The sequence below is a fragment of the Typopeltis vanoorti genome, chromosome 8 (genome assembly GCF_054136105.1).
Source record: "Typopeltis vanoorti isolate ZY-2024b chromosome 8, IOZ_Tvanoo_1.0, whole genome shotgun sequence".
Taxonomy (NCBI): Eukaryota; Metazoa; Arthropoda; class Arachnida; order Uropygi; family Thelyphonidae; genus Typopeltis; species Typopeltis vanoorti.
In genome coordinates, this window is record NC_143556.1 from 18,231,010 (window position 1) to 18,250,129 (window position 19,120).

At 35.1% G+C, this 19,120-nt stretch overlaps 1 protein-coding gene across 1 annotated transcript in view; it reads right to left on the reverse strand.

The window, feature by feature from the left end:
• The window catches only part of LOC150103768 (U3 small nucleolar ribonucleoprotein IMP3), a 157,185-nt gene extending 140,980 nt beyond the window's left edge, over window positions 1-16,205 (reverse strand). Inside the window, exons 1-2 of the mRNA XM_090396752.1 lie at window positions 16,058-16,205; window positions 984-1,091 (exon numbers count right to left, since the gene is read on the reverse strand). Of these exons, the coding sequence (XP_090252878.1) occupies window positions 984-1,091; window positions 16,058-16,194 (245 nt within the window). The 5' untranslated portion in view covers window positions 16,195-16,205. The remainder of the gene's footprint in view (window positions 1-983; window positions 1,092-16,057) is intronic.
• Window positions 16,206-19,120: the final 2,915 nt, after the last annotated feature.

Below are 19,120 nucleotides of genomic sequence, written 5' to 3' on the forward strand. Positions count from 1 at the left end.
CTATGATGCACTTATATACAACTAAACATTGATTATAAATGAGAACTTTGTTAATAATAATTTAAATAATTCAGCTGCAGACTGTAATTTCTTGGAAATAACTAATGGAGGATACAGTACCGTTGACAGGGTGAAGCAGAGAGGCAGCCTGCCTCACGGCGCGGCTTAATAAGGGCGCTCGTTCAGCCATATTGCGGTAGGTGCAGTCGCTACGCTAACAATTCCTGTTAGCGTAGCAAGTGTGGAAAGAAGTTTTTTCATGCTTAAACAGACTAAAAAGTTATTTGCGAACAACAATGACCCAAGAAAGATTGGTTGGTCTAGCAACTATATCGATAGAGGCGGACATAGGGTATAATTTATAAGAAGGTTATAATTTAGAAGTTTATAATTTATAAATGTGCAACATCCCCGTAGAGCAAATATTTAATTAATATTATTATGTAATCATTTTGCATTAATGTTTTTCTTGTAATAAAAACAAAATAGCAATTGGAGATTTTCTTATATTTTTGTCTTATAATTCATCAGGGCGATATTTAATTGTTTGCCTCAAGGCACGATCTAATCTGGTGACAGCTCTGGGAGGATACTTGTTACAAAGGACAGAGGTAGCTATGATGAACCAAAAAAGAGAAAAAGTGCAATCAGTTTCACAGAGATGAGTCAGTTACTCTTGTTTTTAGTTTTGAAAACAATGGCAAAATTACAGATCATAAGTCAGCCAATCACAATATTATCTATGAAAATCAAAAACTAGTGATACTGCATCACACCAAAACATTCCAGTTATCCAACAATTTAAAAAAGATGGGCAACTAGCAGTATTACAATAATTTAAAAAAACCAGGGTGAAAAAACCAGGTATTCTAAGTATTATTATTAAATAATAATAATAATTAGAATACCTTAAAATTTACCTAGACATCCAACAAATTCATAAAATAATTTTAAAAATAAAATACAAATATATTATCACTTACAGTTTTAAAAGCAACTGAGAGGTGCATTCTGTGCGAAAAGGATCTTTTGGATCAAGTTCTTTTATCTTCCTTGAGAGATCTCTTACAGCACGAGCCAACTTGTTATACCTAAAATTCAAAAATAAGTTTATGAATATAACTATATATATTAATTAAATATAAAACCTAAATTTCAATTATCCATTAATGATCCTAATGGCTTATGTATAATCATATTAATTTCATAGTCTTCAGTTCAGTTGTAAAATTGCCATACTTAAGTAGCTTCTCCAATTTGGATGGTAGCAATCATGGTATGCTAGAGTATCCAATCTTCTGCCATTCTTTTGATCTCGTAATAGCTCGTGTAACATTTCTTTATATTATCAATTTGATCAGACAGGCAGGACAGCTAATATCAGGATATCCGAACACAAAGACTACATCCGGTTTCACCACTACAGCCAATTCTGGACTTGCAGACCATGCTCTGGATACCTGCCACAGATTATGATGGAAGAAAGCCATTTTACTACACTGCAGCAAATATAAATATGGAAGATTGTTCATGGAATCAGCCTCAGCTCTAAAAAACTTCCCAAACCTCAACACATTTGGGTACGTGAGACTGCCCCAAATTTGGGAAGCTTGCATCATGATGAGAACATCAGCCTAACAGCCAAGACAACCCAATTTAGCCTGCTAGGGGGAGAGGCACCTTTAGGACTCTAGGAACAAAGTTAGTTACTCTTCGGCCTCATTTGCTAGTTGTTGGTGCCTGCATGCACATATCATAGTTTCATGTTCCCATGAAAATGGCAATGTAACATTGCCGAAATATAGGAAGTATTGATTAAAATTATCTTTTAATTAATATTTGGTATGTGTTGTAATTTCCTGAAATAATTTAATAGTTGTAATATAAATAACTGATTTTAAAGATCTCTGAGAGAAGAATTGAGTTTACTACATGCTGGTCATATTGGCAGCATAAGTTAAGTATCCACCCTTCAGCTAGTTATGGGTTTGAATCCCATTATGGTAATGGATGTTTAGCAAAATGTCTTTAGGTGATAGACAATTTCATTTCCCAGTGTGAAACCACTAACTTGCTTTTTTGTTGGTTGGTGGTCTTATGAAAGATTCTATGAAAAATTTCTTCCACATTAACGTGGTAACAACTCTTTCTTCTTCTTAAGTAGCTTCTTCAATTTGGAGGGTAGCAATTATGGTATCCAATCTTCTGCCATTCTTTTGATCTCATAATAGCTCTTGTAACAGTTCTTTATATTATCAACCAAAGAAGTTCTTGGTCTACCAGGAGATCTTTTGTCTAATTTTCCACCACTATTTCCAGAGATGTTTTCCTTGCTGATCCTCTTAATATGTGTCCTGCCATCTTGCATTTTCTCCTTATAAGGTCTTCCATGAGTGCGTTTTTGGTTCCCCTTAACTTCAATACCTCTTCATTAATTTTTTCTCGTTCAAAGAAATCTTCAGTGCTCTTCTATAGCACCACATCTCAAAGGCCTGCAATTTCTTGATTATGAATTTTGTATATGTCTCTTTACCAACACTTGAACAACTCTTTATCAGCTTAAATGCCTCAATAATATCCCCCTCTCTTCCTCCTATTCACAAGGCTTTGCAAACTGCATTCCTTCAATCTGTCCTCCTCATATCTCAGAGACTAGTTATGACCTTAGTCAGTGTTCTCTGGATCCCATCCAACATATCCTCATCACCATGAAAACCAGAGGAACAAATCTGTGCACAACAATCCATACAAGGCCTGATCAAGACCTTGTACAATGGAACCAGAACCTCTTTATTTCTACAAGTTAAGGTCCTCTGCATCATTGCCATAATCTGATGTGATGCCTTCACAACTTGTGCAGTGTTACCTCTGAACTTCAGATCCTTGTCCACCACTACCACTCCAAGGTCTCTTATCTCCTCATCTTTCTCCAAAATAGGATGCAAAGTATACACTTGTGCTAAGTGTATACTTTGCATCATGTTATTGCCTACCAAATTTCAGAAACTTACACTTGACAACATTGAAATGACAGGTCCATACTGTTTCCCACTCATACAGTCTATTCAAGTGCTCCTGTAAGGCCACAGCATCTGCTTGATTCGTCATCACACTCCCCAGTTATGCATCATCTGAAAACAGTTGTATATCACCACTTAAACCTATTCCCATATCATTAATATACAAATTAAATAACAATGGTCCCAAAACTGCAGCACACCACTAGTGACTTTCTTCTTTTGAGATGGTGCCCTTCTTGTAATGATGGTAAGCAAAAATCCGATTTTTTTTATATTCTATTGGTAATGATTTTTTTATAAAAATTTGTTTGAGTTGAATTATGCTAATCTACTGTTTGGTGTACTAATAACTTCAGATTTAATCACTCATTTTCTTTGATTAACTGCTGATCTTTCTGCATATAGAAATCATTATCTCCAGTTTTTCACTTTCCACTTCATGAACAACCATTAACATCAACTTCACTATTGTTATCTCTTGTTTTTTCATGCTTAGCCTAGTGGCTGTGCGCTTTGCAACTATATGCCTGGAGAAGAAGTGTCCTAGATTCGATTCCCATTGGTGACATGAGGAACTGAAGAATCTTCCTCAGTCATAGCCAAGTTAGCTAGTCTTGGGCATGGACTGTAGGGTTTTTTTCCCCAGTTTATCCTGGGGGTTTTCATCTCGCAAAGTAGGCAAACCGGCCTTGAGAACTCAACACTACAGACATAGGATACACCAGGGCATAGGGCTGATCACCTTATCCTGTGAACAGTTTGAGGTCTGATGATTAATAAACTCTTGACACCACAAGGTAAAAGAGGAAAAGGAAGATGAGATGATGAGATGAGATGTGATTACTTAAAACAATCATCATTAGAATTTACAGTGAAGGATTTATGGAAACAAAAACACCCATGTTAGAGTAACTACTTTACTTGACTTGTGATATGCTGAAACATCATCCAAATTTAAACAAGAATGATGGATTAGTAATTCCAGGAATCTGGAGGTCCCGTCTGCAACCTATATAGCATCCACAACACGATGGCAGAATTCCAAAACTGTAGAGATGTGTTTAATGTAGCTCTGGCTATAAAACTTTATTTTTATTTATTTGGAGATTTTTTTCCTATCTTCTGTATATTATTATGCTAATATGTGTAAAAACCTTATTTTATTTCGTTAATTAATTTATATTTTTGTATATATTTTATTTATTTATTTTTTTCACCAGAGGTCAGGCTATTGTAAATTATTAACAAAGCATTTAGATTTATCTTACTTTTGTGTAGTGTCATGTAGTTTGTGTCCTGTGAAATTTCCTGTGTTATTATGAAAATAACATTATGTTATTTTCATAATTATAAGTAATTATCCAATGTGTGTTTTTGTCTCCATAAATTCTTCACTATGAATGCTGACCACCATGTAACCTTAAAAGAAAGAATCATTAGAATGTATTGCACGAGAAGGTTAATTATTAATTATTAAACAGATATATATTATTTCTCTAAAATAAGTTGTATTTTTCCATGTTACAACTGAACCACTGAATTTGTTCCCCTAATTTTTTTTTCTTTAGAGAAATTAGACAGAATCTGTGCCACTGCTGCTATTGGATGCTGAAGAATACTTTGATGAGCAGAGACAAGCAAGTTATTGTTCCTCTGTATCGAGCCTTGATAAGACCCCATCTTGACTATTGTGCCCAGATTTGGTCACCTAGGTTTCTTCTTGATGGGGAGGAGGTTAAGTGGATCTAGAGGCAATTTTCCAAGATGACAGCAGGTCTATGGAATGAACCTTATGAGAACGGGTTGAAGATTTGTGGGTTGCAAAAATTGGTTGATAGGCAGAAAAGGGGAGATATGATTGAGCCATTCAAATTGCTGAAGGGTTTCTATAGGATTAATTCAGAGGATATTTTTTGAGAATAGGGCTGGTGGTGGGAGGACTAGGGGCCATACATGGAAGCTGGGAAAAAATGTGGTTAACAGGGGTGTTAGAGCTAGGTTCTTTACTTGGAGAGTGGTAAATGAGTGGAATAAGCTGTTGTGGGTGCTATGACAGTGAATGAGTTCAAGGCAAAGTATGATAAATACTGTGTGAATGTCGATGAGTCTAAGGACTCCTTGGAGTCGCCCATAATAATAATAATAATAATAATATCTTCATTACTGTTATTCATTATCACTTGCCAGTGGTGAAAAAAAAATTTATCCACTTCAAATGATTAAATTTTAAAACTGCTATCTGTGACGAGTATGCAGTTGTCACACTTTTGATAATTCCAAGAATTTTGTTTTTCAGAAAATAATCTGATGAAACAAAAGTGAGCATAATGACAAAGTCTCATAAACAAAAAAAAGATTAGAGTTTGGTGGATATCAATGGAAGTGTGTGTGAAAGAATAAAATGAAATATAGTGAAGAAAAAGAAGTGTTGAATGACTCAAGAGTGGTGCTGTGTGGATATTCCATTATTAATCATGTCACCATCAATATGGATAAAATACATCACTCCTCTACACTTAGTATCCATCATATATTTCATTATAATATCAATGGTATTACAATTTTATTTTGCACTTCACATCCATGGTAACCTGGACATATATATACATCATGGCTGGTTAGGTAATTAAAGGTGTGGTGGATGTCAGGTTGTGAAAGGTTTGTTTTCTAGGAGAGGGGGGAGAGAGGAACAAGATGATGAGGTTTTGGAAATGAAAAGCAAACATGTAATAATGGAGTTATTGGTGATTGTGGGAAAAATGAATTGGATGGGCAGAGGGAGAATATGAGGATGAGTATCAACAAAAAGAGTGAAAGACAACAGTATCATAGGAAAGGTGGTTAGTGTGTTGTACAGGTGACAATAAGTTCAGGAAGTAACCAAAAATCACGAATGGTATTCTAGTAGAAATGCATAAGGAGAAATTAGTGGAGTTTACTGGTATGGAATGTCTTCAAGGGGCAAATAGAATGGTACAAAAGAGACGGATTGCATTTAAATAGATTTGGCATGAATCAACTGGAGACTGTTTCTTGAAATAAGAGTAATGAATAATGTGCACAAGGGAAAGAGGAACTCAGGGGTAATGTGAAAGAGCAGGAAAGTGGAACAGATGAGAATGAAGTGTTTGTGAATAGAGAAGAGAGCAGTATGAAAGATGAGAATGTGAGAACAGGAATGCATGATGGATAGTGAAAATGGGGTGGGGGTGTCAGAGTGGACAACAAGACATGGTGTATTTATGTATGGGTATGCACAATATAGGAATGAGATGCTGATTTATTTTAATGGTATAAATGAGAACACAGACTGATAAGAAAATAACTATTTATTAATTTATTGCTGATATTTCACTGGTATTCTATCCAGCATCTTCAGAGCACAAAAACAGTTTGTCATAATGCTCAAGACAGCCACAATCCGGTATAACAATGGGACTAGTTTGAACAATTGTAACGTGCAACACAAAGACTAAAGTCCTAATTAGGTGGCATCTATGTTGAGTAAAAAAAAAAAAAAAAAAAAAATAGAGAGGGAAAGCGGGTATTAATTTGGCCTAAAGATGACCGTCTCCCAAATCTTTGGCAAATTTATACAGCCATACTTGTTGAGGTTTGGAGTATGTTTCAGGGCTTTTGTTGATTTCAGGAGCAACCTCTCTGACTTATAAAAGCTTCTGTGCAGCACTTTTGTTTATTCCCAATTGATCCTGTGTGCAGGTTTATCTAAAGCATGGTCTGTTCTAGATACCCCTGAAGCTTTTACAAGTTAGAGAGGTTGTTCCTGGAATCAACAGAAACATACTGCAAACCTCAAGTATGGCTGTATAAATTTGCCAAAGATTTGAAACAGTCATCTTAAGGCCAAATTAATACCTGCTTTCTCTCTCTCTCTCTCTCTCTCTCTCTCTCTTTGTGTTTTTTATATTTTTACTCAACATAGATGGTGCCTGATTAGGCCTTTAGTCTTTGTTGCATGTTACAACTGTTCAAACTAGTCCCATTGTTATACCATATTGTGGTTGTCTTGCATACTATGACAAACTGTTTTTGTGCTCTAAAGATGCTGGATAGAATATGATAGAAAATATCAGCAATAAGTTAATAACACAGCAAAATATCAGTTAATAAATAGTTATTTTCTTATCAGTCTGTGTTCTCATCTACACAGTTAAAATTAATCAACTTGAATTTTGATTAATTGATGATAGCTGGGAAAATTATGCCTGCATAAGGTTCAGCGATAAAGGGGTAATAGTTACAGCAGTTTTGAGGTGGACAATGTGAAATAGAAGTGATAGGATGAGATATTGAGTTGGATGTTGCTATAAGCCATGGAATGTGAATGTTGAAGAAAAATGCATAGGCAAATTGACTTAGTAAACAAGAGACAGGTGATCATCATGTGTGATTTTAATTAGGATGATATTGATTGAAATGAAAAGATCACACCTCGAATGAAGGAAAACAATCTTAAGCAATATGCAATGAGGGTACATGAGGATCAAGTCTTATATCTGATTGATGCCAATATGTGACAAGCAAAAGATAGAATGATAATGGGAGGATGTTAGTGGATGAAAACAGAAATAGATTGAAAATACAAATAATTGAAGTCAGTGGCGGCTGGTGAAACTTTTAAGTGGGGTGCTGCATATACAAAATAAGAAAAAATAATTCATTTTTTCCTAATCAGTAACCAATTTATTAATAAATAAAAATTTACAAAAATTGCTTTATTAAAAAATTTTTAATAAAATATTAAACCAATATATTTTATTAAAAAAATATCAGTTTCAACAATTCCGACACTGCGTTAGATCACAGTGCATTTGTTTCATGTAACAATAATTGAGAAAATATAATTCTTTTCATATTTTCAACAGTGACACTCGTCATAATTCAGCCTTGTATTTATAATAAATAAATAAATAAATATGTTATTTTAACAGCATAAAATAAGATTTACCAAAAATATTTCACCCTCACCACGAACACACACCAATAATAAAAGTTTTGTATCTCCCAGAAATAACGCGTGCAAGCATACAATTTATCTGTAGCGACACTGTTCAACGAGCAGTGTCAGATTCACTTGTTACATGCAGTGATAAGTGCAAACAAATATCGGCGAGTCTAGCCGGAACTAACTGAACGTGATAATTCCGACACTGCATTAGATCGTCATTAATCAAACAATTCCAATTATTAACTATTCAATCAATGTCGAAACATAAGCTGTAACCTTTAACATGTTGTATTGCATTTATATAATGTTGTAAACATTGTTATTATTTATAAACACAAACAAAATTTAATTTTTTCATTTTTTCCTTGGGGATGCTGCAATGTCGCAGTGCTTATGTACAAGCCGCCACTGGTTGAAGTATTCAATGAGCAATTTATCAGGGTATTTCATTCTCATGAATGTGATATCATGAGGGACTTGAGTAGAGGTATTTTGGAGGAGGGAATGATAGTGAGAGAGTAGGAGGTATATGTGGAATAAAGTAAACTTGATGCTTATAAGACAGTAGAACTTGACAACATAATACTGAATGTCTTAAAGGAATGCTCCAGGAAATTAACAGCATCCTTGCCATACTCATTTAACCCTTTAAACTCTCAGTGTAACCGAAGCTTTTTCTTCTTGGTAATCAAAGGGTTAACAAGAGTCTTGTATAGAACAAGTCCAAAAGGAGAGGAAAGAAGGTAAAATTATACCATTTCATAAAGAGGCTAATAAGACTGAGGCTGCAAATTAATAGCCAATCTGTGCAAGTTGAGTTGTGGTTAAGGTGTTGGAAAGGTTGGAAAGGACTAGGATTTGGAATTGGACTGATAATAGTAGTATCTTCTGTGATGGTCAGCATGGGTGTGTATATGTTAAAGGGAGGTTATATTTCAGAAATCTACTTATGTACTACAACAAGGTGACAAATTCACTGGGCAAGAGAGATGCATATGCAGTAGTATACTTGGATTTTTCAAAGGAATTTTTGATAGATTACCACACAACAAACTGGTAACTAAATTGGAATAAATGAGAGTGGATAACAGATTAGCAAGTTGGATAGATGATTGGCTGTCAGACAGGTATCCACAGATCGTGTATGGGGAGTGGTATCCCAGAAGAGGAAGGTAACTAATGATCCCAAAACAGATTCCTGTTTTGGGAGCACTGTTATTTAACTTATATATCCATGATATTGAAATAGGCATAACTGAAGATACACAGCTGTTTGCATATGATAAAAAGTTTGAAAGAACTAATAAAGCAGATGATGTAGCATTAGAAGATATGAATAGACTGTGTGAGTGGAGCTATCATTCATTGTGGCAAAGTGTAAAGTTTGAAATTTGATAGGCCAGGATGGGATGCAGAGTATACAATTGATGGGGAAATTCTGAAGGTGGTGGAGGAAATTAGAGATCTTGAAGTGGTGGTGGTGGTGGACAGCAACTTGAAGTTTAGGATCACACTGCTAAAACTGTAAGGACATCACAATGCATTGTAGCAACGATGAGGAGGACTTTAACATAGAAAGGAAAAAGATTATGATTTCAAATAAAGCCTTGATCAGGCCACATATGAACTACTGTGTGCAGATCTAGTCACCTGGTTTTCAAGAGGATGAGGATTATCCTAGAGAGAGAGAGAGAGAGAATGTCCAGAGGAGATTCATTAAATCAGTGTTGGATCTTTGGATTCTGAAATATGAAGACAGATCAAGGGAATGTAATTTGCAGAGCCTTGTGAATAGACGGAGATATAACCGAGACATAAGTTAGTGAAGGGTTATTACCAGATTGTTGTAGAGTGGACAGAAGTAGAACAAGAGGCCATCCCTGAAAGCAGTATAAGGAGGATGTATGCAATGGAGTGAAGAGCAGGTTCTTTGCATGGAGAGTGGTTAGTGAATGGGATACATTGCCTGAGAGAGAGAGAGAGTGTGGTGAGGAGAGAAACTGTAAATGGATTTAAGACACGGGTTGATTATCTTGTTTGTGTGAATCTTGACTTCCAATAATGAGTCTGTTGATACCGTGGAGGTGTGATGTTATTAATAAGAATAATAATCAAAATCAGCTAACGCCTTTTTATTCCCGTATACAGGAAGTAGGCGAGGCCATTTAGCCCTATCTAACTTTTGGAGACTGAGTGGGCAGTTCAATCTCCACTGGTACCCAATCAGAGATAGATGACCCAAGGCTATCACTAATTAAGCAGTATACGGTGAAGAGAGATGGCTCAAATGTGCCGCCATCTCGTGGTCCCTAACCCTAACACAATATATTTAATGTCTGAAATAATGTGGGTTCTATGGTCGATTTTCTTGAGTTTGCAGGACGAAAAACCCGCTTGCCCGTGCCAGAGATCGAACTAACTCGGGAACCGGTCGAAAAAAGGCTTAGAAAAATTTCCTCTAGTCGCCGACTAGACTCGAAACCAAGTCTTCCTTCGTGCGGCCAAGCGCTGTGATGTGCAAACGCCACATCCACTGAGCTACACAGGCTCTAAAAATAAGAATAATAATGACAATAATAATAATCTCAGTATTCTATACATTGGAAAGTCATCTTGGAATTTCTATCTCAGCAAGAAAATCATCTTGTCAAATGTACCTGTACTTACATGCAGAAGGTAGAAGTTTCTACAGAGTAGCCCATAAGTCATGGAACATGCAATAGAAAGGGCTCTTCTTTGTGAAGCAACTGTATAAGTTTTTAAACATCAGCATATTTTTTTTATTAGTTATGAAAAACCACATCATGTAAATGTCTTCCATTTTTGGCTTCACAAAAATGCACTCATTCTACAGAATGTTCAATAACTTATGAGTCGCCTTGTATAAACCAGTTGTTCCATAGAATAAGTTTTCATGGCATCTTTTCTGTGGTTTCAGTTCATTCAGAAATTTATGTTTTTGTATAATTCAATTATACCATAAATGACTATACAGTAGAATCTGCTTATTGCGATCAAAGATAATATTATCCATTGGCTATTGTTGTCAAAATCAGTTGGTCCCAAAACACACCATTTAAAATGAATTAAAAATAATCTGTCTGTTATAATCAAAACAATAACTGGTTATAACAATAACCAGTTATTGTTATCAAAATCCTCGAATGTTTAACCTTTTGCATCTCAGAATTCGAAGAAATAAGGGTTAATCAGGAGAAAATTTGAAAAAGAACATTTGTCAAAATCTGACTTTTCTGTTACACTTCCTTTAATTTTATTCTTCCAGGCAAATGCAAGGGGTATAAATACAGTCTAATTGTGATTTTTCAAGTTTATTTTCATGCTCTCTTTCAGTATGTGAATTTGAATTCAAGTGCTTGTTAAAACAGCCCTTAGCATTATGGCAGGAGCAAGTAAAAAAACGTAAAGATTCATCTTTTCAAGAAAAGCAAAGAATTTTGGAGTGCTATGATAAGAAAATTTCACTGCAGTTGACGGATGGTTTAACAGGTGGAAAAAAGCGAGAGAATATTGTGTACAAGCATATTTCATGGTGAAGAAATTTTTATCAGCTGATGCATGGATTAAGAATAAGTTGCCCAAAATTATTGCTGAATATTCTCCCAAGGATATTTACAATGCAGATGAAACAGGACTCTATTTTCGTGCAATGCTTGAGCATACTTATTTGTTTAAAAATGAAAGTACTAAAGGATTTAATTCTTCAAAAGAGTGGCAGTTCTTTGTTGTTCTAATATGAAAGGTGAGAAATGAGAGCTCCTAGTGATTGGAAAAAGTAATAATCCTCAGTGTTTAAAGGTGTCAAAAGTTTGCCTGTTGACTACTGTTCTAGTGCAAATGCTCGGATAACTAATGACATTTTCCACAATTGGTTAGTTAAGTGGGATCTTAAATTAAAATGAAAAATTGTCTTGTTAATAGACAACTCCACTGCACTGCACACACACACACACACAAACAATTTATTGTTAAAGAACATCATTGTAATTTTTTTGCCTTCAAACACTACATCATTAATTCAACTATGTGACCAAAGCATCATACAAGCTTTTAAAGCTTATTATTGCAGTGAAGTTCAAGTGAGAATTACAGCTGATTGATTATATAAAAGACCAATCTGATGCAAGTGCAAAAAAGATTTCTCTTCTTGATGCATTGCATTTGGTAGCAATGTCATGGAAGTAAGTCTCAGAGAAGACTATTGAAAACTGTTTCCAAAAAGATGGATGTTTTAAGACAAACTCTGAAACTCCTTCTTCTGAAGAATTTGAATATCTTACAAATGAAATTTTTGCTAAAACCCCAGATGGTATGTCAAAAGAAGAATTTGAAAATTGGTTGGATATTGATAACAAAGTTAAAGTGGCTAATGACAGTGTTGGAAATATGTCAAGCTGCTTCCAATGAAAACTTTAAACTAATAGAAGAAAGTGAACCTAATACAAGTATAGAAAAACAAATTTTAGAAGCTCCTCCAACCAATGCCCAGATGCAAGAAGCTCTATGAATACTTCATCGCAGTGTGCAACACAGACAAACTTCGAAAGGCATGAGTATGAGCAATTTATTCATGAACTACTATATTCAAAGACACAACAGACAACACTATATACATTTTTAAAATAAGTTTTATGTTGTTGCTTATTAAAAAGTTGTTTATAACAATAAATTAAATTAAATAATGTTCTTAACAATAAATTGAAATAAATGATGCAATTTTTTATATCCTTTGCTTAATGTTATCAGTTATTGTTATCGAAAAGCGACTGTCCCAAAGTGATCACAATAAGCGGGGTCTACTGTATTAGCTCTAAGATCTGAAAGCTAGGAAAAGTTTACAATTTATCTAAATTATTGCAAAAAAGGACAGAAAGATAACCAACTAGAGAACAAAAACTACAAATGAAGGCAGTTGAATGAGATGAGCAGAGAGAGAGAGAGGGGAGATTATGCAGTTCAAGATTATATTTTTTCTTGATGAAGTGATTCTTCATGGGCTTCAGGAAGTCTCTAATAAAGTTAATTTCACTAAGCCAGGAAAAACAGCAGACTACACTTGTTGGAAAAAGATTCCTTCAATTACTATTCAGCACCAAGCATGATTTATGAATAGAACGTTTCTATCCACAACTATAAAATTAATGGTGTCCACAGCATACCATATCAAGAAGTTCTGAGTTTCAATGACTTAGCCTGTGAAGAAAACTTGAGTTTAAATTCTACTGATCATCAAACTTTTTTCTACAGATATCTGCTACCCAATACTGAGTTGAGTCTGTCCCAAGGAGCAATAGCACTTACAAGAGTAGAAGGAACATATAAAATTCATCGTTATTATTATTATATGGGCACCTTCATGGGGATCCAAGACTATCATAGAAGACCTTAAACTATCAGTACAATATATATATATACCCCTCCTTAAACCCATTAACGCAGTACTCACAACTGACTCTGGCAACCCATTCCATTCATTCATTCATCAGTTTCTAAATAAAAAATCTAGTCCTCACACTCTTACTAACCACAGGCTCACTCAACTTCCAGGGATGACCTCCTATGGCTTCATACACCTTTGCATTAATGTAATCAACCCAAACACAAAAATTATATTCTTGGGCAACATGGATGTTCTTTGTTATATTAAAATGCAGCATAGCTCTTCTATTAATTAAAATAATAACAACAAACCTATATTACAAGACAGCTTGCTGAGGGTATCACAAATATCCATGGTCGCATATGGGGGTGGAGGGTTTTTTCTCCTGGAAACTCAGATTTTTCATCCCTCAAAACAAGAAAACCTGCCCTGTGAACACACATGCATCTACAGACATAAAAAACTCCTGGAATAAGGATTAACTAATCTATTAACTCCATGGGATTTTGGTTTTGAATGCTTGCATGGTGAAGTGTGGGTCTACGCATAAGCGTAAATCAGGAAGGAAGTGTTACATGAAATGTGTGACATTCTTTTTGGATTTTACTGTGCTGTTTCCTTTTCGAAATTCAATATTTCCAAACTTGCTGCAGTGTAATGCATGGCAGCATGCTGATTGCACCTCTGATGATGTTGCAGAAGCACCACTCACTAGGAGACTGATTTTATTTATGTAGCACGTATCGGAGAGCAGGCTACCATATCCCTAAAGATACCATACACTGATCAAGTCACAAATTTTGAAGTAAAAAAATAAATCAGTTCTTTCACCAGTCAAAGAGATAACATCATGACAAAGATTTGAAGGAAATGACTCATCTGACTTGGTCATATCAGAAGATCTAATTGTCACCCAATGTAAGGTCTTGAAGGGCTTCTTCCAGGAACTCAAAATAGAGACAGACCTAGAGTAAACTGGATGGTTAATATAAAAAACTGAACAGGTGCTTCATTTACAGAGCTGAAAGCTTTAAGTAATAATCAAGGACTGCAAGAAAGCGTTTTGTGATGAATTTTCCTGATATCTAATCAACAGTCCTATTGTGGACTTTGGGAAGAATAAAGTCCATCAACTAAACATTTAGCAGTTTATAGTAGGGGTTAAATAAATATCAACAAGAGCCAGAAGAAAGAATATAATATATATATATATATATGTAGAAAGTTTTTTACCTTGGGTATAATATATGTTAAAGATACCAAGTTATTTTAAATATAAACCTGGTTTTATTTTCTCCATTTCCCAAGTAAACAAACAGACAAGTCAGTCAAGTTTGTACCTGCAAGTGTTGCAAGTCTAGCTGATCCTGTAATTAGTGCAAGACCAAGGCAACTCGTGGTAAAGGTAGAATAAGCTCTGATCACTATTCTTTGGTAACTTGTGTTGGTAAAATATTTATAACCTTTGTATTACTTAAAACTTAGTATTTCTTAGCCTGGCTCCCACTGATGAGACTTCAATAAAGGTCGAAACCGGTCTAGGTAGTGGCCCCTTGCCTTTAATACATAGCATCATACATCTCCTCCAGGAAATGTGCTTTGCATTAAGGGTAAATATTAAGAATAGTGATCAGAGCTTATTCTACCTTTACCACGAGTTGCCTTGGTCTTGCACTACGTACAGGATCAGCTAGACTTGCAACACTTGCAGGTACAAACTTGACTGACTTGTCTGTTTGCTTACTTGGGAAATGGAGTAAATAAAACTAGGTTTATATTTAAAATAACTTGGTATCTTTAACATACATATATATATATATATATATATATATATATTCTAAGAAAAAAATAACATAAAAATGAGATAAACGAAAAAAAATGCAAATGGACAAGGTATTATGCATAACACAGCAGTGTTGATGACATCATAGCAGTACTATAGCTTGGTTATTGTCAGTCAGTTTAGGCTATTTATTGCTGATGTTGATATATTTGTATCTAATGATATGAACCTTTCTAACGTCATACTGTTTTTTTTTTTTTTTTTAAGGGAGTTGTGATGTCATTGAATAGGGATAAATAAGAGGACAAAAATTGAGTATTTAAGGAATGGAAGCATTCGTATTTATTAAAAAAAACAAAAAAAACAGAGCGGGTATTTTATTTCTTAGGACAAATTATATTATCCCAGTCCACGGCTAGAACTCTGAGGCACCATCACATGCATCTCACTTTAGCAACAGAGTTCCTGTTGGTTCTGATTTAAGACAAAACAGAATATGATCTTTGAAACCTAAACTTGACAGACAAACAAGTCATTTCAGTATTTACTACAAAGCCGTCCAGGCTTATTTTGACTTTTAACATTGCCCAAACAAAATGTCCTTACTTGGAATGACATTTCATTATTAAACATTTGAAGCAATATTTTAACAAGTGAGACTATGCTTAAAGAAATCATGCTTGAACACCAAGCATGATTTCTTTAAGGGAGTTAACAAAATCAGACATGGCCTTTCAATAATACTATGTTTGTGTAACATTATAACCATTATGCTATTGTAATTATCATTTATAACTATTTCGTGATTCTTCTTGTCAACGAACGTGAACATAATCATACGGAAGCACTTAGGCCTAAGTAATCACCTCCTGCTAGTTACTTACTTTGTGTAGTCTTCTCGTTTCTGAACAAAAAATCTCCTCATTATCTTAACTTCATGAAGATTATTGTCAACTTGCCATGAAATGAAATCAACTTTTTTTAGCAGTTTCTTTTCGTGATACTTCAATTTTCGAACCATGTTTGTTTACGCTACTCACGTGTACTACAAGCAAAAGCTCATGCAGTGACACCTATAGTGCAAAATAAGCAGAGAAACAAAACTTCAGTCATTAAAAATAAAATATTCTTTCTCAGAGGATAGAAAGTCAACAGGCTCTATATACAAGTAGCCTTAGTCGAAACACTTCACACGCAAATTTTGCAAACACTTCAGTAAAATATTAAACAGGGATATAATTTCTGAGCAAGTGTAATTTACTTTGTAACCAAGGGAAAGAAGTTTATACAAAAAATGTGCGCATTCTTAACTCTGAACTTAGCACTTTGTGCTAATTTCAGCAAATGATATTTGGCGACATATGTATATAGCATTTCATTATCAAAAACCTGATATTTAGCTCAGGAGGTGGACAAGATATTATGTTAGTACTGCATGAAAAGTTAACATAATTACTAACCACGCATGGACCATTTTACTCCAAATTAATCTGTTGTCTGTCAGGACTTCAATATTATCGGATCTTATAGTTCGATCGTCCAAGGCACTTCTTTCTATATCGATCCATATGGATCGTGGTCCTTCTCTATGTCGTTTTCTTTCGATACTGAAAAAAAAAAAAGCGTTTATCTTGCTAAACTTTCCTCTCCCGTTCTGTTTAAGTGTCCATACCACCAGAGGCTAGCGCTGTTCGCATAATCCTGAATACGAACCCTGTCTAGCTAATTTTTCATATTTCTCATATTCATCAGGTAAGGTTAAGGAGCGTCTTCCCCACAATATTCCAGGATCACATTACATGCCTATAGGAAGAATGGTCCAAAATTCCCATTAATCGCTATCGTACACTTGTGGAAAGTATCCCTTGCAGGATTGCTGCAGTCATCGCAGGAAAAGTAGTTTCTACATCTTATGAAGGTGGGTACCATGGCTCTTTTTTCCTCACACTATGGTATCCGTTGTCTTCTTTCTAAGTAGTGTATGTCAAAAGCTTTGATAAGTCAGGTATAAAAAAGCATACTTATTTGTATCGAGAACTTTGGTTGTGGCGTTGGAGATATCTTCTAATAAAGTGATGATGCTTTGCGGCAAGATGCTTTTGTTAGATAATGTTGTAATTCTGTAAAACGTTCTGTAAGTCTAGCGTGTGTTATTTTTTCAAGAATTTTGGAGATGACTGGTAGGTTAGCTATTGGTCTTATTATATGTATTATTTCTTTTTCCCTGTTTGTAATTTGGTAAAATTATCGCAATTTTTAGTTATTGTGAAATAATACCAGTGTCGAATAGCATGTTCACGAATCTCAGAAGTATTGAATTTATTTCGACGAATTGCGTTAAAAGGTCTATGAGTCTTATATTGGCTATTTAGCTGTATGAGTGCTTCCTCCAGGTCCTGTTTTGTTAAGGGTGAAAAATACCTAGTTTGATACTGACTTTGTGTTGGTAACTTTTTGATGAATGTTGGTAGATTATTTTTTAAGTTGTGTGGTATTGTATATGTAGTTGGTAATTCGTTAAGCACAGCCCATGTTTGCTTCATATTGTCATTATATTCCGTAAATTTTTGAAAGCAGTAATGTCTTTTTGTCTTACGAATTTTGTTCTTAACTGAATTCTTGTATTTTTGTATAATGTTTGTAGATGAGTGTTTTTGGGCGACTTTTTTTTTTCAGTTTTTTCCATAGTTTTTTTTATTGTAATATTGTTTAGAATGTCGTCATTTATCCATCAGTTACTATCTGTTTGTGGTCTCGTTTGTGTAGTCTTTGTTGCTTTTTTTTTATATTTCTGTGAATATCAGTTGAAAGCTACTGAACCTCAGTAGCTCAGTCAGCATAGATGAAGCCCTTTGGTCGGAAAGAACTATGATTCCCGTGAGTGACGTGAGAAGCCTTTATCTGGTTCCTCTCTTTAGACTAAAGGTGAGTTAGCCGGTCTCATACGGAGGTAGGGGTTTTTCGTTCCACAGAACAGGCAAACTGGCCCCGTGCACACACATGAATTACTGTCATGAATACGTTCCACGTCACAGCCATATGCCTGTCCCGAACCTGGATAAAATTGGGGAGTTAGAGAAAGCAATGGTGAACTACACTGTAAAAATCTCACCAGGAACACTTTATGGGCAATGCCTACAAAGTCGCCTACGGTCGGAAACTACTGAAAAGGGAAAACCAGTATTTTGAGTATGCAATTTCATTCTGTATTTTTTATAAGGTTGTCGACAATGTTCTTTACTATGATAGAATTTTGCAAGATTTTGTGGTGTTTGGGGAAGGGGGAGTTGGTGTATTGAAACGAAACTGAGACAAAGTAGTCATATTCTCGTAGGTAGGCTTATACGTTGGTTATGCATTTCTAAATAACTTAGGGAATTGAAACAACGTAGATCCGAATATAAATTAAATAATACTTTAATAGATATTTCCGATATTTCGGCAATGTCTCATTGCCATTTTCTAAAGGAACTTACAAAAAGGCAGGTGCACACAGGCAATAACAATACAGTAACTCCGAGGCACCTCAGAAAAAATTACCAAAATTCTAAAAAAACATGACCTCACCTCCTGTTACAGGCCTTACAGAAAATTGGCATCTCTTATCCGCTCTACCAAAGACCAACCACTTCCCCTAGACCTACCTGGTGTATACCAGGTCCCTTGCAGTTGTAAATTGTCGTACTTTGGCCAAACAGGCAGGACAGCGAATATCAGAATTTCTGAACACAAGGACTACATCCGGTTTTACAAATATAGCCATTCTGGTCTTGCAGACCATGCTCTGGATACTCGCCATAGAATACGGTGGAAGAAAGCAAAAATAATACACCGAGCAAGTATAAATTCGAAAGATTATTTATGGAATCAGCCTCTGCCCTAAGAAACTCTCCAAACCTCAACAAATTTGGTTGTATGCGACTGCCCCAAATTTGGGAGGCATGCAT